We start from the raw sequence: 26,247 nt of genomic DNA on the forward strand, positions 1-26,247 counted from the left end.
ATTTCTCTTTGTAATCCCCATTTGATGTGGCCCTGTGCCATATTCAGGGTATATTGTTCAGAGCACCCAATGAATAAAGAACTGTTTGTTTCCAAATGGGCATTTTTAAGCTGTGTTCTCCTTAGCATCGATGTGCAAAGATTAAAGCCAAAATTGTCAACAGTAGCTATCCATTTTGAGTGTCCATCTTGAGACATCTAGGGACTGGTTTTTCAGGGTTCTGTTTATAGCCCCCTCTGTGTGAAAAGCACAACCAGGAGGCGCTTGTTAGAATTCAGCACTGATGAGGCTCTGGCTTCAGTCTCCACATTCAATACTCAGAAAATGCATCATGTAAAAATAGTGATCACTTGTGAAAAGCTTATTCTAAGTGACAAGACCAGGGCTGTATAAAATATTTGCAGCAGAAATAGGAAAAGAATCCTGTTTTACGAAGATGACTTCAGCTCTGTCCCTGCCCTGTTTGTAACCCACTCCTCCTGCCACCGTGTACGCCTCTTTTATAGCCCACATCAGCAATACTATGTGGTTTATGTCCTTCGTCTCTAGGATATGGTAAATCTGGAAGAGGTACGGGAAAGAGCGATGAAGATGATGAGTGGTGCTGGAACCCTCAAACTGAGCAGTTTGGGTTGCATTACCCTGCAGTAACGTTGCTTTTTCTTGGAATCCATTACATATGTATTGGGTTTGCATGGCTAGGTTTGGTAGGGGGGGGGCTACAGGGGCAGCTTCTGTGAGAAGCTGCTAGAAGCTTCACCCATGTCCAATGGAGCTAATGCCAGCTGGCTCCAAAATGGACCTGCCCCTGGCCAAGGCTGAGCCCATCAGTGATGGTGGTAGCATCTCTGGGATAGCATATTTAAGAAGGGGGAGGAAAACCTGCACAAAAAAATTGCAGCTGGAGAGAGGAGTGAGGCTGTGAGAGCAGCAGCCCTGCAGCCCCCCAGGTCAGCGCAGGAGGAGGCAGGAGCAGCTCCAGGTGCCGGAGCAGATTCCCCGGCAGCCCCTGGTGAAGCCCACGGTGAGGCAGCTGTGCCCTCAGCCAGGGAGGTTCATGGTGGAGCAGATCCCTACCTGCAGCCCACGGAGGACCCCACGCCAGAGCAGGGGGATGCCTGAAGGAGGCTGTGACCCCATGGGAAGCCCGTGCTGGAGCAGGTTTGCTGGCAGGACTTGTGTCCCATGAGGGACCCACACTGGAGCAGTCTGTTCCTGAGGGACAGCACCCTGTGGAAGGTACACACGCTGGAACAGTTAATGGAGAACAGCAGCATGTGGGAAGGACTCACGTTGGAGAAGTTCATGGAGGGCTGTCTCCTGTGGGAAGGACCCCATGCTGGAGCAGGGAAAAGTGTGAGGAGCCCTCCCCCTGGGGAGGAAAGAGTGGCAGAGACAATGTGTGATGAACTGACAGTAACACCCATTCCTGTCCCTCTGCTCCACTTGGGGGGTGGAGGTAGAGAATTCAGGAGTGAAGTTAAGCCAGGAAAGAAGGGAGGGATAGGGGGAAGGTGTTTCTAAGCTTTGGGTTTATTTCTCTTTACCCTACTCTGATATGAATGGTAATAAATTAATTTCCCCAAGTTGGGTCTGTTTTCCCCATGATGATAATTCCTGAGTGATCTCCCTGTCCTTATCTCGACCCGTGAGCTTTTCATTATTTTTCTCCCCCTCTCCATCTGAGGAGGGGAGCAATAGAGTGGTGTTGGTGGGCACCTGGCACCCAGCCAAGGTCAAACCATCACAGGTGAAGATCTGTAGCCTTCATTTAGGCACTATTTCTATGAAGTATTTCTGCTAAGGAAACCATATTTGGGTTGCCTTAGCTGCATGTTTATGCACTGGGAAATGCCATATTTAGATGCTTCTACAAGCCACTTATGGGAGGGGATGGCTTTGGGAGATACTGGAAGATGCTCTGACTTCTTCTTGTCTTTGCACCACCCTTTTTGGAATCCACTTCTTGTACTGCTCCAAGTCTTTCCAGCCCTTCAAAAAGTACTTTGGATACCATTGGCATTTGCTTGCATTCCCTTTAAGATGTGAGAGAAGAGGTCCCACACTCAGCTTGCTTTCAGCTGCTGGTGGTAGATCTTTCTGATCCTCTTTCATCCACACGCAAGTGAAGAGGGTGATGGGGCACATGGAGACAGAAGAGTGGCCAGCTGACTTTAACAGTGGGCTATGGAAGGAATGAGGCAGGACAGCACATCTGTGTCGAGGAAGGAATAAAACCGTAAGAACTAGAAGTGCAGAAATTAAGGGAGTCCCTAGAGACTGTAGACCTGAGTGCTGGTATATGTTTCATGCAGTGAGGCACACAGGCATGTTACTCACACTCGTCAGTGGGTATGTCTCCACTGCCAGCAAAAGCCATCTCTAGGTCACCCTCAAGCTATAGAGCCCACAGATCGTGTGTCAGCTTGTCCCTTGTGTCACTTCAATTAGACCTGCAAGGCAGTCTTGTGGCTGTGTGGGGGATGGAGTGTGCTGTGCCCCCCACCAGCCCCTGGATCCCTGCTCTTCTCTCTCAGCCTCGCACAGCCACAGGCCATGGAAGTTCTGGTAGAAAAATAAAGTCAGGATTTGGCACCATTAATTCTTTCTCCACACATAGGTCTCTATATTGCTGTGCCTAGCTAATTAAAATGATGCTGAGATATGGTGAAAGAGACAAATAAACCTCTGGTAATTTATATTTTGCTAGGAATAACTCAATACTAAAGAGTTCTACATGTAATCACAGTTCATTGAAATCTATGAAAATCCTTTCAGTTGAAGAAAAAGACTTCTATGAGATGGTGCAGCTCTCCAGGTGGGAGATTGGACGCAGTGAGGCAGAAAGAGACTGCACTGGCTGGCAACACAGGAGCAATTGAGGACACAGTTTTTCTCCTGTTTTAAAATGGTGCATGCTCGACTCCAGCTGGCACCCTGAGTGAATGAACGGATGGAAGAGCCGTGCTTCCAGATCTGCAGCTCACTTAGTTTTAGTAAAAGGGATTTAAAATGTAGACATTAGTCTGATGAAATGAAGTGTAATGGAGAAGTAGATGATTTGTTGTAGCTCTGTTACGGATGTAAGTAGAGTTATAATCAGTAATTTGTGTCCAAAACCTGAGGAAAAAAATGGTTTAACTGTTGAAACAGTACTGTTTTGCCAACAGTGCCAAGTTCAGAATACCGAATGAACTTAGCCAAGTTGCAGCTGTAATGAGCTTTCCCTTATTAGTGCAAGGAGAAGAGGCAGAGCGCATCACTGTCTCTGGAGAGCATTGGCCAGTTCTGGGCTTACAATGGTACTTTTTAAGCAAATGAGTGTGTTCAGACATAGAACATCATACAGAGTCATGAAAATGGGCTTTACTCTTTCAGGGGTGTCTTCTTTTTGCAAGTAGCTTTTGGACAGCAGAGTGCAGGCGAGCACAGGGGTGGGTATCCTGGCTCCAGGGAGCTCCTTTCAGCAGTGCTGCCCACAGCCATCTCCACCACAAGGCTGGCCTGAAGCAGCACAAGAGGAAGGCATTTCTGGCAGGGTAGGAGCACTGCGAAGCAACCGGGACAACCTGAAATAACTCACTTTTCTTTCCCAACCGTGGCGGGAAGGAAACTCACAGTTTAGGATTTAAGCTTTTCACAAGTGTGGGTACATTTATTTCTGTAGTCATCTTGGTGTGGCAGGGTGGAGTTATCCCCATTTTACACAACCAGAGCTGAGGCACAATATGGTCCATTTAATCTGGGTGTCCATTTTGCAATGCCTTTGGCTCAGTTACAGAGCTTAATCAAATCTCTGTATAACACGTTATGTATGGTCTCACTGGCTACAAATACAGCCCTGTGTGCTTGGTTCTGCTGCAAATCACAGCAAAAATGCCTAGGCTGGCACCCAAATAGCAAGAGAAATGCTCTCTGGTAATCTCTGCAAAGTTTGGCTTGGGTGGGGACTTTTTTCATGTGCACAGGTGTAGAAGAATTATAGAGGAATGAAGGCAGGTTAATTAACATTGATAATACACAGCTGTGGGCTTGCTTCAGGGTCAGTGGGTTGGCTGATGTGGATAATGTGCAGCTGTGGCTGGTTCCTGCTAAGTAGTTAAATAGTTCTAAGGGGTATGGAAGAAGAGCACTGGATGAAGAGAGACCTAGAAGAAGGAGAGGGAGGTGAGAGAGAGCATGTACCCCACACCGTGCATGAAGGAGGGGGCCTGGATGAGGAGAGGCTGGCTGGAAGAGGAGCCTGGAGAAGGAAGAATCTGGATGCAGCAGGGGCAAGAAGTAGGGTGGGCTGGCCTGAAGAGGATGGAGAAACAGCATGGACAGTAGATGAACTGTTGAAACCTTGTGGGGGGTTGGTGGCTGTGCTGGGGCAGGGTGTGGGAGCTACTTATTGGAGTTAACCTGGTGTGGGATGGTATAAAAGCATTGTTGCAGCCGGCTAGTTTTGATAGTGCTGTGACACACAGGAGCTTGAGGTACAAAGTTAGAATTCAGTTGTGCCTACGCACAAGAGCGCTTGTGCACTTTCTCCTGCAGCCTTTTCTCTCATTCACTAGGTGTCTAAATGTCACTTGCATAAATTACAGGGCCTTCTTCATTAGCCAACCTTGATTTATCTCTAGGGTTGCTCTGTCAAGTGCATTGAGTCTGGTCTCTTAAGAAATGATGTAGTTAACTGAAGATTGTATACGCGAGAGAGAGCAAGTTAAGGAGGCTGCATATGTGGTAGTGTTCTTGTGGTGCTGTCCAAGTCTTAGAGACAGCAGAGCTGTAGAAGTAAGGACGAAGTACTTCCTGAAGGCCTCTAAGATGAGCTGGTGTGTAAGCCATGTTCAAAAATCCAGTTTCACGTTTCTTGATTTTTCGTGTTTCCTTATATAATCTTTGCTGTTTTGAATCCCGTTTTTCTTACCTCTCCAGAAGTCATGCCCTTGCTGCCTTTACTCCATTTGTCATCTGTGAGTGTTCTCTTCCCTTTACCCACTCAAGTGTAAGGAGGCTCTCGGTGACTTTTCCAAATCTTGAAAGAGGGGAAGGAGACTTTGGTCACTGCTTTCAGTTCATCATTGCTTGCTTTGCAGTTCTGTGCAGTCAGGCGAAGTACCAACATCTGCAGGGCAGGCAGTGAGCGAGGATATGGATTAACACAGGAATTTGCTTGTACTGGGGGTGGGACAGGTGGAAGCAGATCAATGTGACACAACTTGGCTAATGGACACTGGAAGAAAATGTCACAGAGTGTCTCTGGACACGGCTTTGCCTTGTATGGGCTTTAAATATGGAAAAAATAATTTGCAACAGACAACTGTGTGTTTAGTAAAACCTAATAAATATATTAACTTGGATCTTCTGAGGAAGTTTTGAGTCAGTAATACTGATCCTGAGTCTGTCGTTTTCTATACAGCAGATACATATCACAAACTGTGAACATATATCACTGTTCCTCATTAGCAGAAGTTGCAGAATATGAGCAATGGCCAAAACAAATCCAAAGTGAGCAGACGTGGCACACTCTTAGTTGTAACAGGCCAGTGGCATCAGGCATGAGCCTGGTGCAGTGCATTAGATGACCATGCTAAGTGTTTTAAAATGCTTCATTTTCTAAAAGCATGATGGGCATTGCAAGCAAAAGGAACAATTGTGGGTTTTGGACACCAAAGAATATAACTAAGCATGTTGATTAGATAGTGCAAAGACCAGATTAAAGGTTATGTGATAAGAAATAAGCAGTGACTAAGACCTATTTAAAGATTAATTCATTTATGCACATGACATATTGAGGTCACATTATATTTTCATATCTACATGCATTTATGCCTTTAAATCAATTGTGCCTTTTCTCACTCTGTGATGTATCAGAGATTTGCACCCGAAATCTGAATGCCTGGTTTGTACATTACAGAATAGCTACTGCAAGTTTTTTCAGAGCTCTTTTAAGCTTTATTTTTTTTTGCCTTCACATTTTCTGTCCAGATAGCTGTTGACAGCTCTCTCTCCTAGGAGTTCCCATCATTCTTCAGAAGGGGAAAAGGTGTTTCTTGTTCTTGTGCTTAATACACAAAATGGTCTAATTTATAAGCCTTATGATGAATCGTACTTAAAGGAGCAAGACCGTGTGTTTTGCGCTTTGAGTTTGGTTTTGGCAGGTTTGCAGTATGCTAAGATAATCCTTTAGTGGTCAGGAAGTCACCCTTCTACACCAGCCTTTTAATGCAAAATGATTCAGCAAGCCAAATAGAAATTTCTTATCATGTCTCAGATTTTAATCTTTAAAGATATTTAGTGCAAAATAGTCACTAGTGTGCTATAGGCAGAACTAAGACCTCAGAGATGAGTGGCACGTAAGAACCTTGCTGCATAGTGGCCAGACATGTTCTGTTATCCGATCTACCTATTTGGGGTTAGTTATATCTGCATTTTTCATTGGTGTTAATAATGTGTCACCTTATTTTATACTGAGAAACCAAAAAGGCCATATAAAAAATGCAGCACAATTGTGTAACACCTTCAGATTTTTGTTACAAACTGCACTAACAGTCTGTAGCTAATTATATGAACTTGATTTCCCTCCTCAAGCACAGCTTGTACATGATACATTTAAGCTGTGTAATTAGTGGTTCGGATAATAAATTGGTTTTCTATCAGTCTGTTTTGTTTGTTACTGCTAATGCAATTATTGTAATGTTGGGCTTAGCAAGTATAGGAACTCTGTTATTTTACCTTGTGTTTTAAAAGCTATTTCCTATTTGTGTTGCATACCAGATGTCACACTAATTATTATCTGCAGACAGGAATGCCAACTGTGCTCTAAATATAAAGCTTTTATAAAAGCATTATGCATTAAATGGTACAAGCTACTGTTATGCTCCAGTATATTAATACTTTGAAATCTCCCTTTGTTGTCTTAGGAACTCCTTGTAACTATGATTGTGAAACTGAAAACTATGAAATTTTCAGAATTGATCAGATCCAGAGATCAAATGCTACCTTCATTCCTGCTTAGCCCAGCTCATTGAAAATGTTTTTTATTATGGAGATGTGGCTTTTTCACTTACTGTCTGAAATACCTGTATACAAGTCTGTAAACAAAATAAAATTAATTCTTGTAAATCTTCAAACTTAGAGCAGATTTGTTCTAAAAATAAGCAAAATTTGGCCCACACTCCGTATTTTAAGTAGGAATTCCTTCAGCAGGTGGAGTTTTATACATGGATTTTCATCCTTTTAAAAGCCCAACTTTTTCAAACTCTCAGCTTGTGTTAACACTTATAACTGGTGTTTTCAATCAGTGAGAGACTTGATGCTCTTCTCGCTTCAGTTGAGGAAGAGAAAGAAGAATGGACCAGGGGTAGTTTAGTGGAGTATGCCTGTTATTTCACAATTAGCTCATCTATTCAGTTCTGCTGCTATTGTTGGGGTTTTTACTGCAGGTGGACTTTGGATGAAAGGCAAAAGGAGAGGAAATAGGCTCCCTGGCATGTTCTGGGGAATACCTGCTGAGCCATATTAGTAAGAGTTTCCACAGAACACAGGACAGTAAGACAGTGATTTGGCTTTAGCAACCTCATTCTACCCGTTTTCTTCTTTTCAATTTCTTTTAAATCAATACGGAGCAATTAAAGCTATAAGTTACAGTGCTTTGAAGAGCAGTACATTTCAGTGCCATGGTTCTTGGTATACAAGGCAACTGCACTTAAAAGACAAAACTCAAAAATGCTAACATTTGTAAAGGAGCCTTTAAGCTTATTTCAGTGAAGCAAAACTTGTTTTCTACTTGGTCAGAGAAGACTTCAGGAGCAAGATGGCTTGGGAGGTCATTCCTGTGTAAGTGTTTTTAAGAAACAAGAGTAACAGGCTTCACTGGTACCATATCTACTTATCTAGGAATGAAATGGAAGTGGGCACACAGTTTGCCCAAACCCGGAGTAGGGGTCTAACATGGAACTGCACGCTGCTGGATAACACTCAGACGCTTCCAGCCATTGTTAACCCAGATGGCAAGGCAAGCGGGACAGGCACCAGCTCTACTCATAGCTAGATGGCAGAGCTGTGGGTTTTTTTCTGGGAGTTTATTCAAGATGGGTATGAAATAATTTCATTTGTATCAAAATCAAAATGATGTCGCAGCAGACTGTCTAGTGGAAGCTGAAGTCGAAGTACGGCTAGGTGCAGATGAGTTAGCCCAAACAGGATAGTTTACACTGATCCTGACCCTTTACTCTTTTCTTCCTTTATTCATTTTTCTCCTAACAGAGAGAAACACGTCATTTGTTATAATTACATTAGACCTTCAGAAATGACTCATCATATTATGGGCACCAGCAGAATTCACCATCATGAACAGAGGAGGTTTTTTAACCCCAAATATATTCTTATATCTGAGTTATAAACCTTTGAAATTATACTGTTGTCTTAAAAATCTTGTAGTCTGGTAGTAGCACCAGTATCTGCCTCTATTACAAGAACCAGAGCTACAAATAAAAATTCTTGTTGTCTTAAGTGATGTCAAACTTCTGTAGAATCAATTTAACAAGCAAGCAAGACATTATTAGACATTGTCTTAAAGCTTGTCAATTGAAAAACTGAAACACCGTGAATGCAAAGGTTCCTGATCTCAAAAAAAGAAATGCGTGAAATTAAAACCAAATGTATCATGTACAGTGACGGTATCTGAAAGAGTTTGAATACCTGTGTGTGTACATATATACATGTATGAGCATATATTGTCTTTGCATAAATATTCACACATACAGAAGATACTATAATACTTCAAATTTCCTTCCTTTTTTATCTATAAAACTAATTGCAAATTATTTCTTTTTGTTCTTCTCACAGCTGAATTTTTATTCCTCTTGTGGGGTGTTTATCTCTGCTATGCAGTGCGGACAGTTCCATCAGCATTTCATGAGCCACGTTATATGGCTGTTGCAGTTCACAATGAGCTCATTATCTCTACTATATTCCATACAATTAGGCAAGTGATCCATAGATCTAGTAATTAACTATTTATCTTTCAGGTTTCATATGGTGCAACTTAAAATGGGTGAATGTGATAGGATGCATAATGGCAGGTCTCATAAATATTTAATTCTGCATAATTAAGTGATTATTAAACTTAAAACTGCTCCCATAGGATTCAAGAATATGTACAGTCAACTTGTTAATTGTATAAACAGGGTTTTTTTCAGTACAGCTAGCTGATATGTTCTTGGATAAAAGTTCAGTATATATGATAAATTAGATATAGCAAAACTATTGTCTGTCTTCAGTCATCTACATACTGCTCACTGGTTTGTATCCCTAGAAAAACAGCAGGTAAGAATGTTGGTTTATATGAACTTTTGCTGGTGTGTAACACGTTGGTGAGATGCAGCGCTCCGTTAAGATAACTGTAGTGGTTTGTGCATGAAGCATAGTGTTGTACATGCTGACATAAAAGATTGTTATGCATATGATGCTGTAACAGTAATGTGAAACGTGTTTCTTACTAAGTTTATAATGAGCTCTACATTTCATACTTCTAAATTACCAGAGTAGTAATACATAAATAAATAAGGGTCTTTGCCAGAGCTACATGAAAATTTTTATGCTGTCCCTACAGAGTACCCTGTAAAAATGAATTGGTCCTACAAAATTCAAAATAGCAAGATAACATGAATTTCATCTCATCCTGTAAAATACTCTTACGACTTTCTTCTGACATTCTCACACCTTCCTTTGCCTCCTGACAGACCTGATCTACTAAGATTTATTTTTTATTTCTTTTTTACATTGCTCTATTGACAGTTCAAATACTCTTCTCTGTTCCTTCATCTGTCTTGGAACTCACATTTCTCTCTGCCTTCTTGATGTTTGCTTCCGTGAGGCATAATATTTTCTGAGTAAACATCAGCAAAGCCAATCTTTCATCTCTGTTTCTTCCAGGTGCTCTTTTCCCTTATCATTGTTACAAAGTTCACTGCACTTTTCAGGCTTGCAACTTTTTGTTTCCTTCACCTTCTCCTAACCCCATATCTCAACATTCACAAACTCAAAATCTTCTTTATCCCCAGCAAAAACATCTGCAAAAATGTTTGAAGTCTGTATTTTATAGAAGCATTTTTCTTTTCATTTGTGATAGGTATAAAATTCAGTTACAATAGTTTTGAATTGATTATAACTAATATGACAGCTTCTCAGTCAAAAATGTCTCCCATTAATTAATTATGGTTCCTAAACCATATTCTGGGCTATGTTAGAAGATATATTTCAGTGCATTAGGAGAGCTATTACATAGGCTGCAAGTTTCTTTTAACGATAGGACAGGATGAAAGTAGTCTTGGATTAAAGAGAGGGGCAAAGGGGGAGATATGTCAATATAATACATGCCTTCTGAAGGAGACACAAAAGCATTAGGTCTTTGCATTTATCCTATTGAGGATCCTGTTCCTTCAGCCTAAGGTCTCCTGATCTTGTTCTTACTTCTTTAAGGAAAAAAAGTACATTTTGTATTGATGCTTTGCCCTGTGATACAAGCTGGTTTGTTGAAGAAATACAATGAACTGTTTAGGGATAGGAATGAATATAATGTAGTGGAAGCACATGATCCCTCTTGAGATTATGTCTATTTCTGTATACACAAGTCTTAATCCAGTCTCTTTGAAGTTCACATTTTTACATTATTTTTTTTTTTCTTCTGTCTTCCCCACCAAGTTCTGGATGTAACTGAAAGAGCTGAAGTGTAAGACTCATATTTATGTGACATACCTGAATTGTAATGAAGTTGAAAGCACTGGAGCCTTGAAGGACACCTACTATTACAAGGCAGCTGTCCAGTCTGAAAACTGTTGAAGTTTGTGTAAGATTGATGTTAGCACTAAGTAAAACCTTGAACTCTTTGCATTTTGGTTTCCTTTAAAAGTATTCTTCCCATTTCAGAAGCAGAGGATTCTTGATTATCTTCAGCATATAAGATCAGCGTAGCATGAAATTTCTGCATTGCTTTTTCTCTTGTATTACTGAGAAAAACAAAATTTATATGGAAAAAAGCTCATTTGAATATAACCCCCACCTCTGCTAGGTCTGAATGGTTACTACAAATGCTTTTTTGCTTTCAGGGATGTGAAGTGGCTACCTTAATCATGGAAGGGTTTCACACATAAAAACAAGGAAAAAGCTTTCACATAATTTGAGGATTGGAGCTGTTAAGGGTTAACCAAATCTGGTGGGCATCAGGACCTGGGAGCTTTCTTCCCTCTCTGATAGATGTGGCTGCTGCTGTTTCCATTCCTTCAAATAGGGGCACAGTCCTAGGTTCTCGATTCTGGAGCCAGTCTGATATCCACCTTTGGGGCCCAAAGACCTTGGGTCTTCCAGATGCAGGTCTCCCACATGCTGGCTAGTCCAGCCTGAAGTTTGCTCATGAATTGCACATACGTATATGCACAACATAGAGAGTGGGATCACATAGACATCAGAAGAATAATTTAATGAGAAGATAGGAGATATTGCAGTGGTCAAGTACAGGGCTCAGTCAGCGGCAACTTGCTTATATGTCACTGGCCCCTTTTACCCCTGCTTCCTTCCATGCTTGTTCTCCTCCCATCAACCTTAGCCCCTCCTTGTCTTCTCCCAAATGAACAACCCACCTCTCGTTACGTCTTTCCTGTTGGTCCCAGTTTTGCTGCATCTACGCTCATGGCATTTCTGGTATCATTAGCTAGGTGATCACTGACATGGTTACATCAGTACCACTGACCTTGCAAGTTCTGCTCCTCCAAAGGCCCCCCGTGCTCCCTCAGTTACCTGTGAACTTTGGCCATCTTTCAGATGACTCCCTGTGAAACCTTGCCATCCCTAACAGCACTGTCTTTGACTTCTGTTCACTTTTCACACTTTCTTATATCCAGTAGTTTCTCATGTCATCTGCGATAGTCTTCACATTGTGTTCAGTTAGCTAAACCTCAGGCCTGAGCCTCCTCATTTCCCTGCACACCTCAAGATCTACATCTCTGTAAGAAATAATTACAATATTTCATTGTGCTTATGAAACATTTAATTTGCAAAGTATTAAACAAGAAATTATGACTGTATTATTACGGCATATAGGCCAGTGTTTAATGCCAGACTGTCTGTGTTAACTAAAGCTTCTGCAAAGTGCACATCTGTGGACTTGGATAAGTTGCAAATGTCATTTCTATCTGAATGATTTTTGTAATCCTGCAAATTACAAGCCAGTGGTACATCCATTCATCCGTTGCATTGCTTGCCATTTCTATCTTTGGGAGCTCACTGAAGCAGATAAGCCAAGCATGCTGCAGCCAGCTTTAACTGCACCCCTTGTTCTACCACTCTTAGAAAGCTCAGCAAGGAATTGATTTGTTTGGGAAGTTCAGCCACTCATTTCCTAGCATTCGCAAGGCTCTCGGGCCCTGCAGTATTGAGCTGGGTGGTCCTGCAATCAAGACCATTTCTCTGCTTCCCATGAAAATGCATTTCAGTTCAGTTCTCTTTGATGGCCTATCAGCCACACTCTGTAGCTGCGATCTATGGATGTCCTGTGTTTATGAAGTGCACTGCAATTTGTCGCAGTACACATGCTTACTTAACCTAAAATCATCTGTTCAGATCCTTAATGTATGTAAGCTACCATAAGACAGTTCAGGCCAAAGAAGCTCTGGCGATATAACCCATCCAAAAAAGGCAGCTAAATAGCATGAGAAAGATGGAATAAGTGATATAATTTAAGGTCTGCTATTTTTTTTTATATTTCGTTTTGGCTTGTTTTGTTAGTGGTTGTTTTTCTGAGTTGTTTTGAAATTGTGATACATAGGTAAAGCACATGGATGCAATTTCTAGTCTGTATGAAAGCAGTACAGAGCAAAACCAGTTGTGTTTGGCCTCTCATTCAAAAGAAACCTAAGGAACATTAAACATGTTAAATCTAATGCACTGGAGAAAAGGCAGTGAATTGCAACCCTGACTTTTGTTTTCAGATTCATTCTTGCTTCAAGACTTCAGTCTGACTGGATGCTGATGCTGTTCTTTGCACACACACACTTGACTGTGACAGTCACTGTTGGGCTACTTCTGATCCCTAAGGTATTCATTCGAGTCTCCTGTCTCTTTTCTTTTGCCAAGACCAAGGAAGATAAGTGTTGTCATGCAAAAGCAATTCTGTATAAAAATAACAAGCAGCTGTTAGAGAAGGAAGATGTAAAGTTTGAATACGTTGCCTAAAAAGCAGTGTATTTTTTTATTTTAAAAACTCTTCTACATTTTTAAAGATTCTTTCAGCTTTCAAATTCCAGGAGTTTAAAGTATTGAAATTTTGACATGATTAGTACAAGAAGGAAAGAATTCTGCCTAACGATGCTTATTTCAGGTATTTGGGTGACTATGCTGCTGCCAGAGTTAGCTGAGATCAGGCAAAGAGTTTATGTGAGGGGACAGAAAAACTGGAATGGATGGCTAAGTAAAACTGGAATGAAGAGGTTGGACTGGCTGTGAGATAGAGAGGCTGGGATATAAACTTGGCAGGTGTTACAGGCTGAAGAAGGAGAGCCCTTTGCGAGTCAGAGCCTGGGACGGACAGATGCTGAGTACCAGGAGGGGATGTGGTCCATGATATGGAGCCAGGAACAGTGCTGGGTAAGAAGATGGCTTGTGGGGAACACAAGAAGATGGAGGATGACAGGAGGCAAGCAAGAGAAGAGAAAGTGCTGCAAGCACTGCAGCACACCTCCCGTCAGGCACTGGGAGCGAAGTAACAGTATGTCAGTCTCACCAGGGGCTGCAGAACCACAGGCAGCTCCACCTGTCCCTAGCAGAAGTCCACAGGGTTTGAATGGAGCTTTCTGCTTAGCCAGTACCCCAGCAAAGCAAATGGTTTTATAATGGCTTTTGAAATGACCAGTAGTATTAATCAAAAGGTCAAGAGTCAAAGAGAACAGTAAAGGTGAAAGCTATATATAAAGGAGTAACATTAAGCGGTTCAAGCAGATACAATTTTCAGGTTAATGAAGCTGCTATTCCGATCTTTTGCCTATGTGTCAGAACAGGGCATGCTGGTAACTGTCAAATACACATACATTAAACAGTCAGAACAAGGGAACACATTGATGCAGCCTGAATACTGAATGACCTTGTCTTATTTTAAATTACTTTTCTGGTCTTTAGCACTAGTCTTATTTTCTATTTTTTATTCATATACTTTATTACGTATCTACAGAGATGTCTTTCCATGTTTATTATCTGTTTATTATTATTATCTGTGTAACGCTGCACAGACTTTTCTTCCAGCAGACCAAAGAGTTCAGGGGATTAAGAGAACGTTCATGAGGTTTAGTTCCATTCATAAAGTCATGAGGCCAGATAACTGTGTGGACAATCGAAACTATAGTTGAGTGAATCAATATGAATAAGAAAACAGCTGACAGCCTCTCTCCAGCTCTTGATCTGAGCATTTGCTAAAATTTAGAAGCGAGAAATTAACTTGTCTCATTTTTCATTTGTTTGTTTCTTCCGTACGTGCCCCCACCCACCCCACCTTTTTTTTTTTTTTTTTTTGGCACCCTATCTCTTCCTTTTCAGGGTCAGGATCTGAAATGGGAGAATTGCTTTTTGCAGAATTATTAAACTGTATGGACTATAAAATACAGTCTTATGGTTTTAGCAGCCTAATTGGAAATACTGGCTGAAAGTCTATTTCCATACTATCTTAAGTTAAATGCAATTTAAAGAGGTTCAAATAAGTATCAAAATAAGTGGGTTTTTTCTTTATGCAATTATCTAAAATTTTTCAAGATAAACTATCATTAATAGGAGTTCCTTCGATACAATATTGATATTCTGTAAGACACTGCCAATGATGCCTATAGCTGGTGTTTCAAGTTCAGAAGATCCCAGGAAATCCACAGAAGGATAATTGTGCCATAAAAACAGTTGATGTAAACTCTTACAGTGATGTCAAAGTAAACTTTTGCACTGATGGCAATATCTTTTTTATTAATACTTGTTGCAGTTTTCTCATTCAAGCAATAACCCAAGAGATGATATAGCTACAGAAGCTTATGAAGATGAGCTTGATATGGGTCGATCTGGATCCTACCTGAACAGCAGTATCAATTCAGCATGGAGTGAACATAGTTTGGATCCTGAAGATATTCGGGTATATATAACTCATTTAAACAGCGTTTATTTTCAAGAACAACACTTTTTCCTACGAGTAAATTCTGAATTGCATCCATTTGACTTTTTTTTTTTGCAGATATCAGCCGAAACAGGCCAGCTTAGGTCTCTCAGTGATTGTAGTATCATATCATATAAAATCTCCTGGAAAATACTCACTAGTGTGAAGAGATGCTGCATTACTAGTTGTAGCAAAAGTCATACTGGAGGCTAAAGAGGAGGAATCATCCACAGCAAGAGCTGTATATCAGTTTACATAGGCTCCTTGAATTACTTTGCAGTGCGAACACCATTTGGTGTCAGTGTGATTTTTACCTAGCATATACATAACTATACAGATTAAATTTACAGAGGAAAAAATACTTTATTCCTGTCTTACATAATAGAAGAGCTTATGTCCCCAGAATAAAGAATAGCTTTAGAGTTCAGCAGGAAAGCATATACCAACAACATTGTCAAATCTGAAACATACAGCATGAATGTATATGAATTGTGCATGCTGAATGATGCACAGCTATGGAAGGAAACAAACATGTTTGTGCACAAGGGCTGAACTTCTAAAGTGGAAAAAAATGGGATTCAAGTTGATGGAGAAATGGCATATTCAAGAATTAGAAAAGACAGTGAAATAAGTTTAGTGCCAATTTTAGAGCAAAGGCTAATGCGTTCGTCAGGCTGCTTGTTTGACTGTACTCGCTCTGTACATACTAGTTTTGCCATTCACTTTGCTTTGCAGGATGAGTTGAAGAAACTATATGCCCAGCTTGAAATCTATAAAAGGAAAAAGATGATTGCTAATAACCCACATCTTCAGAAAAAAAGGTGCTCTAAAAAGGGCTTGGGGCGCTCAATAATGCGACGTATTACAGAAATCCCTGAGACAGTCACGCGACAGTGTTCCAGGGATGAGAAGGACCTGATGGAGCATGGTGCTGTGAAGAACATGACCGCACTGAGAAAGAACCCACAGGATTCCACAATTTCTGCAAAGCCAAAAGAAGAGACTTCGAAAACCAGAGTCTTTTCCTTAAAAAAGTCCCACAGCACTTATGATCATGTCAGGGATCAAACAGAAGAACCGAATAGCTTAACTACAGAAAGCACAGAAGTTATAGCTGCTGAGAATTCACTTCTGGACTCCTTGAATGGTAACAAATTAACCAAAAACCCTCCTGAAAAAGTTGAAGCTGTCTCCACTGAATCAGTCCCTTTGGTGTGCAAATCAGTAAGTGCACATAACTTAAGTGCCGATAAGAAGCCTCTGCATCCAAAAACATCTGTGTTACAAAAATCACTCAGTGTTATTGCTAGTGCCAAGGAGAAGACTCTGGGACTAACGGGTAAGACACAAAGCCTAGAAGAAAGCGCTAAATCTCATAAATCTCAGCAGAAGGCTAAGGAGGCCAGCAAAAAGCACTCAGCCTCTGATAAAGGGGAGCATAAGGATTCCCACCGGAAGAACTCTACCCACTCTGAGGAAACAAAGAAAACCCATAAATCTGGAATTATGAAACAGCAAAGGGTTAGTCAGACACCTGCAAATCCAGACACAGGCCCAGGTAAGTCTCTGCACAAGGACAATTTCGACATAGGAGAAGTTTGTCCTTGGGAGATATATGACCAAACTCCTGGTCCTGTGCCTTCTGACTCTAAAGTTCAAAAACATGTGTCTATTGCTTCCTCAGAGCCAGAGAACAACCACCCTTCCCAGCCAAAGGGGAAGACTCATCATAAGCTGAAGACACCTGAGGGGTATCAACAGTCAAATCAAAAGAGCTCAGAGAAGGTGGAGGCAGCCACTCAGGAGATGCAAGAGCAGCAGGTCTCTGAAAATGAGAAAAAACAGTCAAATTCCAAGTCTCAGGTCTCCCCTGGGCTGCAGTGTGAGAATGTTAATAAATATACACCTAATACCTGTGCTGGGGAGTGGGAGGAGCTACCCCAGAAAGCAGCAGAGAAGGAAAACCTCAATAAGTTGGCAGAACAGAAAAAAAATGCCTCTTCTGAAGGAAATGTGCTTTCATCTGACTCCCATAAGCCAAGTAGTTACTCGCAGCAACCTTTAGCATCCCGTGCTGAAGTCTGCCCTTGGGAGTATGATACACCAGATTTACCAAATGCAGAAAGAAGTGTAGCTTTATCAAACACCTCTGCTATAAGTGCAAATAAAATAGCAACACCTCGAAAATAAGAGGCTTTTGGACTGAGGAGAGTAGCAACTTTGAGAAGAAAGACAACAGGAAAGACAGAGGGGACTTAGGCCAAAAGGATCTGAAAATTCCTAAGGAGCATCACTTAGATCAAGGAAATCAGCACTACAAATAAGTAGGAGTTTAACAAAGTAAATTAGCATTAATGTTGTTATTATTTATTTGTTGAGTGCCAACAATGTGATTAGCAGTGCCCAGGATATGGTCCCTGCTCCAAGGATTTTACTGTGTCAATGAAAGAAACCTGCCTTTGTGAAATCACTTCTCTTTTAAAAGAAAAAAAATGTAGTGGTAACAAACGCACAGTGTAGATCTTAACTGAATTATTTCTGAATGCCGCAACTGGCTTTAACTTGCCCTTGGGACTTTAAAGATCCAGCAGAAGTAGGGCACAGAAAATGTCCTGATGGTAAAAAAGGGGTATCAATGAGCAGCTTATTAAAATGACGACTTTTCACTTTACGTATTTAATCTAGATAGCACTACTAACTCAATGCATCCCAAAAATACATTTTATATAATGGTTGCTCTCATTTTCTTATTACTGTGTGTTTAAGTACGTTGTTGTGTCTCATATTAAAGCATTCCAGATTGTATAATTTTTGCAAATAACTTTGATATTATGTGACACAACAACACATTTATGCAGTCTGCATATACTTTCTTCTAATTGCAAGTTAAAATACCTGCTGTAGACTTTTTTGTTTATATATAGAATTGCAGTAATCTTTCACTGGCTATGGAAGCCGTAATTCATATTGGAAAATTCCTTTGGGCTTTGGAGATTTTCTTTTTTTCCTTTCCTGTGATTTATATAGTGGATTTTTTTTTGTTTACTCTCTGTTATTTAAATTTATAGTTTGATACTGTATTATTCAGGGGTTTTATACGCAGTAAGTTACTTGTTATGCAGTTCCCTGTTAATGCTCATAGACTTGTTAATAGTGGAAATTCAGTCGTCTTAGCTGCATATTCTGGTAAGTCTTAGGACAACTTATCTGTTGTTTGTTACTAACTGGAAAATATCATCTAACAAACCAGAATTCTTACTTTAAACATCGATGGTGATGATCTTGTCCAGTATTTCGTATCTTGCTAAATAAGACAAGCAAGAATGACAATGAATATACCCCAGAAATGGATCACCTGTTTTACTAAAATCAGAAAACTTTGGGAAATATATTAGCTAGCTCATATAGAACAACAGTGTACTGTTTATCACTGTTGGCAAACATCCAAAAATTAGCCTTTGGAGTGAGGAGAGAAGCTCAAAATATTATACTTCCCCCAAATATGCAATTGTGAGAGGTAGTGGGAATAGAAATGATGGCATCTCTTTCCCACTCTCCACAATGCTTTGATTTTTTTTTTTTATTTCTACATACATTTACAATAAAAGTTAGTGTTTAATACAGTGCTAATTTTCAGTAATAGCTACAGTCCTCATCATGCATATAAGCTTAATTCATAGATGGCCCATTCACAACTGTGAGTCTTAGTGATGGTTCACCATCAGGGCCTGAGGACATACTGTAAAGATTCTGAGGAGTATCGCTAATAACAAAAACCCCTCAGCCATCTACATGCAATACCAGTAAAGTGCTATTCGCTAGAATTGGCTATACATACAGTGCTTCAAAACAAAGACAGCTCAGTCCTAAAGAACTTGTGCAATTTGAGAGAAGTGATGGGATTCAGTGGAAGAACATGAAATGAGGATGATTGACTAGAATGTGTTGTTTAATATATATATACTATATATAAAAATAGATATTTATATATGTTTGATATATATATATAATGCCATATCTAATACACACATGCACATACACGTATGTAGTATAAACTGGTTTTTGTGGCATCATAGAAAAAGTGGCTTAAGATAAAATGCAATGAGCAGAGGGACTTAGACTAGCTGGGTGTGAGAAGGACTTTTTTCGTCCTTTAAAAAGGACAGGAGTCTATGGGCATGTCTACACTGACAGATCAAGATGGATCTGATCTTCCTACTGCCTTTGCTAAGCCCAAACCTGGAACATGCTGACACCTGAGCCAGCTGGGGACAGATCAGCTCGGGTCTCAGTGCTGTCTAAACACATTGGCCTCACTCATAAATTCTGCTCATTAGTTCCAGATTAAAGTGGCCGAACTGCCCCAAACAACCTGGTTAGCCTGGATGGTGCTCAGTTCCACCATGGGGACGTGCTGACTTAGGTCTTTGCTAACCTGGCCTTGGCTGGCTCTCCCACCCCTCTTTATTAGGGTGTAATTATGGCCTAGGAGATCTGGTCTTTGCCTTCAACTCATTTTCTGACTGGGACTCTTAGAACCCAGCATCCCTGTTCACCTGTGAAAGGGCATCAGGCATATAAGTCTAGATACTTTGGACATCTGTGCAGCTGCTTTGCACACACAGTGCCAGTGGCATCCTATGTGCAGCCCAAATCCAGCTTTCTGGTTAGTGTGGAAAAGACTGAGGTTAGACCCAGTGTGCCCAGATTCTCCCTTCCCTGTCCCAGACACTCGTGAGATTTGTCAGTAACATTTCTGTCAACTTCAGTGCGATTTGATCAGCTTTCCAGAAAGAAGGTAACCCTGAATTTTCCTGCATGGAGTTAAGTGCATCCTGGGAACACAGCTTTCTGGGAGTCCTCCAGGAGCACGCTGACCCTGTGTGCAGAGAGATGCACAACTTTAAACCTGCTGAGTATGGTGACCACCTTGCACCTCTTCTACCCCTGAAAGGAGGTTCTGCAGCCCATCTCAGCAGCGGTTTGTGTGAACGAGGGAGGGGGGGAAGGCTTATGGCAGGTTGCCCTGACTCACTAACGGGAGTCAGTGCTTTGTCAGAGCCAGGTGCTGAGGTTTGAAGTGGGCATCCCTGGAGGAGTCATGAAAGGAGATGTTCGTACGTACTTGCCACCTCTAGGAGACAGTTGCAAGGAGCAGGCACCAGCCATGGTGCCCTCGTTCATCTTGCCCTCCATGCTTTACCTTGGGGCTGAGCGAGGACATGCTGCCCCTGCCCTGCTGTGCAGCAGCTGTGTCGGGGTGCAACGTGCACCAAGGGCAAGGGAATCCACATCGGCAAAGTGTCCACACGGTACCGCTGCCCCTCGCATCACTGGCAGGATCAAGTCCTTCATGCATGACTGAGTCTGTGCCACTACTATCTACAATTCCTTGCTCAGTTTCTTTTCCCTTTCTGTTTTTCAAATACAACTTCATCAGAAACAAAGCCCATTCCTTGGCTGGTTTAAAACAGCCCAGCTGCATGGCAAGCAAAAGAATGGTGGCTGGTTTACCAGGGAAGGCACTGGCTTGTAAATTATTTGGTTTTGTTTTCTTTCGCCCTGACCCCTTCCCTCACTTCTTAAAGAAATGTCTGTTGTGGTTCTTTAGGCTTGTTGTAGTCACATCACCTAAGACTGATACAATTGAAGAACTTCCCTTTAGAAACAACAAGGCTTTCCCCAGTTTATTTAGCAACTGAAATTTGGGCTACACATTCAATTGGGACTTTAAATTATTTCACGCTTAAGAAAATGAGGGGCCAAATTTCACTCAACTATTCTATTTCACTATGATGCTGCTAGAAACATTGCTTAATAAAGACACACTAAGTTAGACATAAATAATGTTCTGTGTTTCATAGATTTTTCTCCACCAGCATATATTGGCTAGATTGCTTAGTTGTCTTTTTCTGGAGTTTCATTGTCATTATTCAGCCAAGAGAAGTGCAACTCTAGAATTAAGATGTTTTCTAGCAGATCTGTTAGGAGAAAAGATAAACACTAAGGTCACAAACATTTGCTAGGTTGTCCTTTTAAATGCATGTGCAAGCTGCATTTCTCCTTTATTTCTAAGCCATGGTTTATAAACAATTAGATTTATACCAACTAGACTTGTATAATTTATGCAAGATTATATGCTTTAAAATATAAATCAGTACACACCTATCATCAGCTTTAGTGGCATCACAGACCTGAAACCAGACAATACTTTTCTATTTGCTCTCCTTAGGCTTTTGCATGCATATGACAACAGGCAGGCCTGAGAAAACACTGCCTTTTGACTTTTAACATTTTAGCTACTCCAAGTTGTAGAATATATAAAGCTGTAAGTCTCTTCACTTTATAATGTGGTTCTTATAACAATGTTATCTGGCAACCAACAGCATCCATCATGAAATACTTGATAGATTTATGTTGTAATGTGTTGCAGCATGTAAATAATGTAACTTCTCTGCAATAAAGCACATTTATATTAAATTTGTCTGCAGGCTTTTGTGTTGTGATTTCCTGAAGTCATTACTGATCCAAACTGAACAGTTTTCTCATCAGTCATAAAATAACTAACAGTGAGTTTTACAGCTTATATGATCTGATCATGTCATTAGCATTTTCCAGATTTTCTTCATGTTTTCTTGATAGCAACCTTTAGAGTACATGTGTTCTGTGTTCAGAATTTCAGGTTAAGGAAATAGCTGTCTTAGTGGCTGCAATTTTGAGATCAAAACTGTAGGGTCCATGCTATGTTCTCCTGAATTTAATGGCAAATACAATGCTAGAAAACATTAGGAAATAAATAGATAGCATTTTATGATGTCATTGTAAAATCCTGTAGCTCCTCTGTAGTCTATGTGTGCATGCCTGGATTTCTCATCTAAATTATATGTCTTAACAGATACAGAAAATGTGCAAAGAATCATAACAAAGATGATCAGAGACAGAGAATGGCTGCTGTGTAAAGGGTGACTAAATCAACTGCAACTTGTTTAGCCTGGGAGAGATGACTGAGAGAGGGTCCAAAGGGAATTAGGAAACTGGTATTTGGTGGGGTTTGTCATGCAGGAACTACAGAACACCCAGGGTGGCCATCATGCAGCTGTTTAAAACAAATGATGTTTTCTTCTATGTGTGTCACAAAGAAATTGTGGAGCTGAGTTTCACAGATTGCCGTGAATCCCATGAGTTCAAAAAGCATTGGAGAGGTCATGGAAGAGAAATCCATCAAGATCCCTGAACATGGTGGATGCAAAGCTATTAAATCCCTAATCTGTAGATGGCTGATAAGTAGGAGAATTGTCTTTGCATAATCACCCAGTTTTCTTTCCATAATCACCCACTGCTGGATGTGGTGCTAGATGAGCATTTCATCTAGCATGAGCTTTGTACATTCTTATGTCTCCATAAATACAGACAGTTAGGCTCAATTAGTTTATTTTCCATTGTCATCCCTGTTTACCCATTATTGATGTTCAGCTGGATTCTTGCACGGGCATGTATATATTCACTTGTACCTTTCCCCGTGCCTCCTGGGTTGAAACGCTGCCGTTTGGGTCAGCAGTCTGAGTCATGTTATCAGGCGTAATGGAGACGTGAGGGGGAGAGAAGGGGAAGGGGTTTACTTATGTTCAGTAAATGAACTGTGTACAAGTCCTTTGCAAGCAATACCAGCAAAATAAGGCCTGGAGATTTTCCTCTGAAGCACTTCATGGGGCTCAGCTCAAACGTAGAGCAGCTTTGCTCTCTCAGGTGCAGGGTGTCAAAACCAATAGTTGCCTTCTGAGCTCTGCTTCTGATATTTTTCAGCTTTTAAGAAGTAAGGGACTGGTTTCCAAAGTTTTGTGGCTTTGGAAGTCATCCACAGCTGTATTTTCTGATACCATCTTCTCCTATTATAAAATTTATTTCATTTGAGAGGAAACTGGCTGCTCCTGCCCAGCCATGAGAAGCTGGAGGTGGTGGGTCCCACCAGCAGTGGGCTGAGACCCACGTGGAGGGTATTGAGAAGACAAGAGATGGGCTTTTCACAGTGGTGTATGGTGGGAGGAAGAAGGAGAATGGGTATAAATTCAGACAAGAGAGGCTCGGATTGAATTTTCAGAAAACTTTTTCGCCATTAGAAGTCAGGCAGTGAAGAAGGTTGTCGAGAGGTTATGCAGTTCCCATCCTTGGAGCTTTTCATGCACTGACTAGATAAAGCCCCAGTCTTGTAGCTGACCTTGCTTTGAGCAGCAAGTTGGACTGGAGATCTCCTGAAGTCCTACCTGAATAATCCTATCATCCTGTGAACAGTGGTCACTACTAGAACATGTTCTTCTTACCATTTTTTTGAAAGCCTGCAGGTGGGTACCCCAGGCATCTTTGATTCCTGCTTAGGAGCAGAGGACACGTAGTCGTTTATACAGTATATAACTGCGGGCAGGCCCTCTTCACCAATGCCAGCTGCTGTAACAGAAAGGAATTTTGTTTTTCTTCCGATCCCTGCAGCCTAGAGTGATCACAGCGAGAAAGAAGGAAATTATTTTGTAGAGCTGGTTGGGAAGAACAGTTTTAGCTGCCTCTGTTGAGTGAGTGTTTGAGCTGGTGCACGGCTGAAAGGATGTCTTCCACAAAAACACCCCAAACCCTAAAAAAGGGATAATGTTTTTCTGTAACACTTTGAGGATTTTTTTAAAATCAGTACTGGATTCTGAAGGAACCATTAAAGAATTTCTAAACTGGGGGGATGTGGGGGTGTGGTGTGAATGCAGTTCTTCAAAATGGGAGTTGATTTGGTTCAGGGTTACAGGGCTGCATGCCTGCCTGCAGAGAAGTTATTTCAAGCTGAACACTTTTTTTTTTTTTTTTTTTCTTAATAAAATAGTATTTCTGACAGGTTGAAGTGAACTTTTTCCAATTCTAAAGGAGCTTTTTTCATCAACTTGGAAATTAGCTTTAGCAATTCTAGACATTTAGTAAAAGATATTGATTGTTTCACTTGGTTTGGCAGGCTGCCATCATATTGCAATATTCAATCTTCTGGTTCTTTAATCCTTGGAAAATTGAACATTATCTCTCCATTTATGCAGGTGATTTTTCTTTTTTTCCCCACTTATTTATGAGTTACCTCTTTTAGTCACTGAAAGTGTACAAACAAACACTGGACATTTTACCATGAAATTACTGGATTTTAGATTTCTGGATATATGAGTTGGGTTCCATTTTTCACTGTGACAAAGCATGGAAAAACATTATGCTGTACCCAAAATAGGCACATATTTTTGAAAAGTGCATTTATGTTCTGTATAATACATATATATATATATATATATGCCTGCGTGTTTGCTTCTTGGCTGTTGGGGAGATCTTCTGAGGCAGAGCAAATGCAGGTGCCTCTCCAGTCCCACCACAGCAGGGCTGTCATGCCCACATGTGTGGACCTCTTGCTTTCCTGCTTGCTCTTGGCCTGCTGTGCCTGCACTTCATGATGGGGAATCATGGAGAACTGAAAAACCTGTATTTGGCTGATCTATTTGGCAAACACCCATAAGGGTGGCTTTCTGTCATACCTCTTCCCCTTGCTGCTGCACAAATGTTGACAAGAGCAGTGGCAATGAACTGGGTTTGGATGTTGCAAGGTTGCCAGAGCAGGGCAGAGTAAGTCTTTTGAAGGTTGCCTGGATCTCTTTGGCGTCGGATACTATTAGCTGTACTGCCTGACAGATGATGTTGACAGGGAGTTCAGACTGGCTGCAGTACTACAGATGAAAAACAGGTTGATTTGACATACTTCAGTGCTAAAAGTAGTATCATATAATAATGTCTTTGTTCCATGGAGATTTTTTTGAAGCTGCAAGGTGGTAAGAACCACGTGGTTCCAAGCACTCATGTTGGAGACCTCACCAAGGGAAAATGACGGCAGCCCTGGAGAAGACACCTGTCCAGCTCTGCTCCCACATCGTGTTTTATGAGGTACTTGGCCAATGCACATGATTTGTGTAAACTAGAAAAACTGGCTAGTGCTCCTTTGTATGCAGTGTATTCTAATACTTATGTTTATACTCACTTTAATGCTTTTGTTTTATAATATTTGTTTCCCTTTGTTGACAGCAGTTCTGTTATGTCTGTGATGATTTTTTTCAATTGTTTTAAAGGAACTTGCTACAAAACTTTGATTTGCATCTCAGCTGCTCCATTGCAAGGCCAGCATTATCCTCACACATTTCTTTCTTTTGGAAGTCAGGAGGCAATAGTTTCACAGTTCATGGAATTTTCCTTCAGAAATAGTTAAATGTTATAAAATGCAGCTTTGACAATTTTTATTCTGATTAATTATGTATTCTGTTTTAATGACCAACAAAATGACAATAAGTGAGAACTGCTAGCAAAATGCTGCATTCATTACTTTCTAAGTGTTATTTAGATGTATTTTTACTTCTAAGATTTGTGATTAATTGTAGATTGCAGTTGTGCACTGCATGACCTTTCCATTCAATTGTTTGTCTGCATTACAACTGGAATGGTAAAGTTGTATTACAAAAATGCAGTGTCTAGGTGGAGTTTGGGGCTTTTGGATTTGCCATCGTGTCCGTGTATGACAAGCATTTTTACATACAAACTAAACTACCTGCTAAACCACTTGCTTTGGTGTTTTATGCATTACCTTGTAAATTTAGATATTCTTAATTCTTTGGGAAGAACATTATAATTCAATATAATGGACTAGCAGATAATAATAGAAAATCAATGAGATAAAACTGCATATTTTTTTCTTTTTCTTTGTTAAATACATGATAGTGAAAATGTGAATACCTTGGCATTTCTGGGGAAGAAAACAAAACAAAACAATGAGGATTTTGTTTTGTTACTTTCCCATTCAGCACTGATTATTTTTAGTATTGAGGAGCTTAGGGAAAACTGCTACATGTCTTAATGATCAAATACTGCTCTGTACATTCTGCCTATTTAAAATACTTGTGATTTCAGCTGAAACAAATATGTATCATGTAGTTCTTGCCCAAACTCAGTTTTTACTAGGGGTGCATTTGACGCAGAGGGGATGGATTTCAACAGCAGGTGCAGAAACCAGGTCTGCATAA

The 26,247-nt window shown here is 40.7% G+C and overlaps 1 protein-coding gene across 2 annotated transcripts in view; it reads left to right on the forward strand.

The window, feature by feature from the left end:
* The window catches only part of GPR158 (G protein-coupled receptor 158), a 210,063-nt gene extending 188,417 nt beyond the window's left edge, over positions 1–21,646 (forward strand). Inside the window, exons 8-12 of one of the 2 annotated variants that reach the window (XM_056337776.1) lie at positions 8,839–8,977; positions 12,978–13,083; positions 15,005–15,151; positions 15,908–16,730; positions 16,857–21,646. In XM_056337776.1, the coding sequence (XP_056193751.1) occupies positions 8,839–8,977; positions 12,978–13,083; positions 15,005–15,151; positions 15,908–16,730; positions 16,857–17,362 (1,721 nt within the window). In that variant the 3' untranslated portion in view covers positions 17,363–21,646. Of the gene's footprint in view, positions 1–8,838; positions 8,978–12,977; positions 13,084–15,004; positions 15,152–15,907 lie in introns of both variants that reach the window. The other variant, XM_056337775.1, reaches the window with a different exon arrangement.
* The last annotated feature ends 4,601 nt before the right edge of the window (positions 21,647–26,247 follow it).

The sequence above is a fragment of the Falco biarmicus genome, chromosome 4 (genome assembly GCF_023638135.1).
Source record: "Falco biarmicus isolate bFalBia1 chromosome 4, bFalBia1.pri, whole genome shotgun sequence".
Lineage (NCBI taxonomy): Eukaryota > Metazoa > Chordata > Aves > Falconiformes > Falconidae > Falco > Falco biarmicus.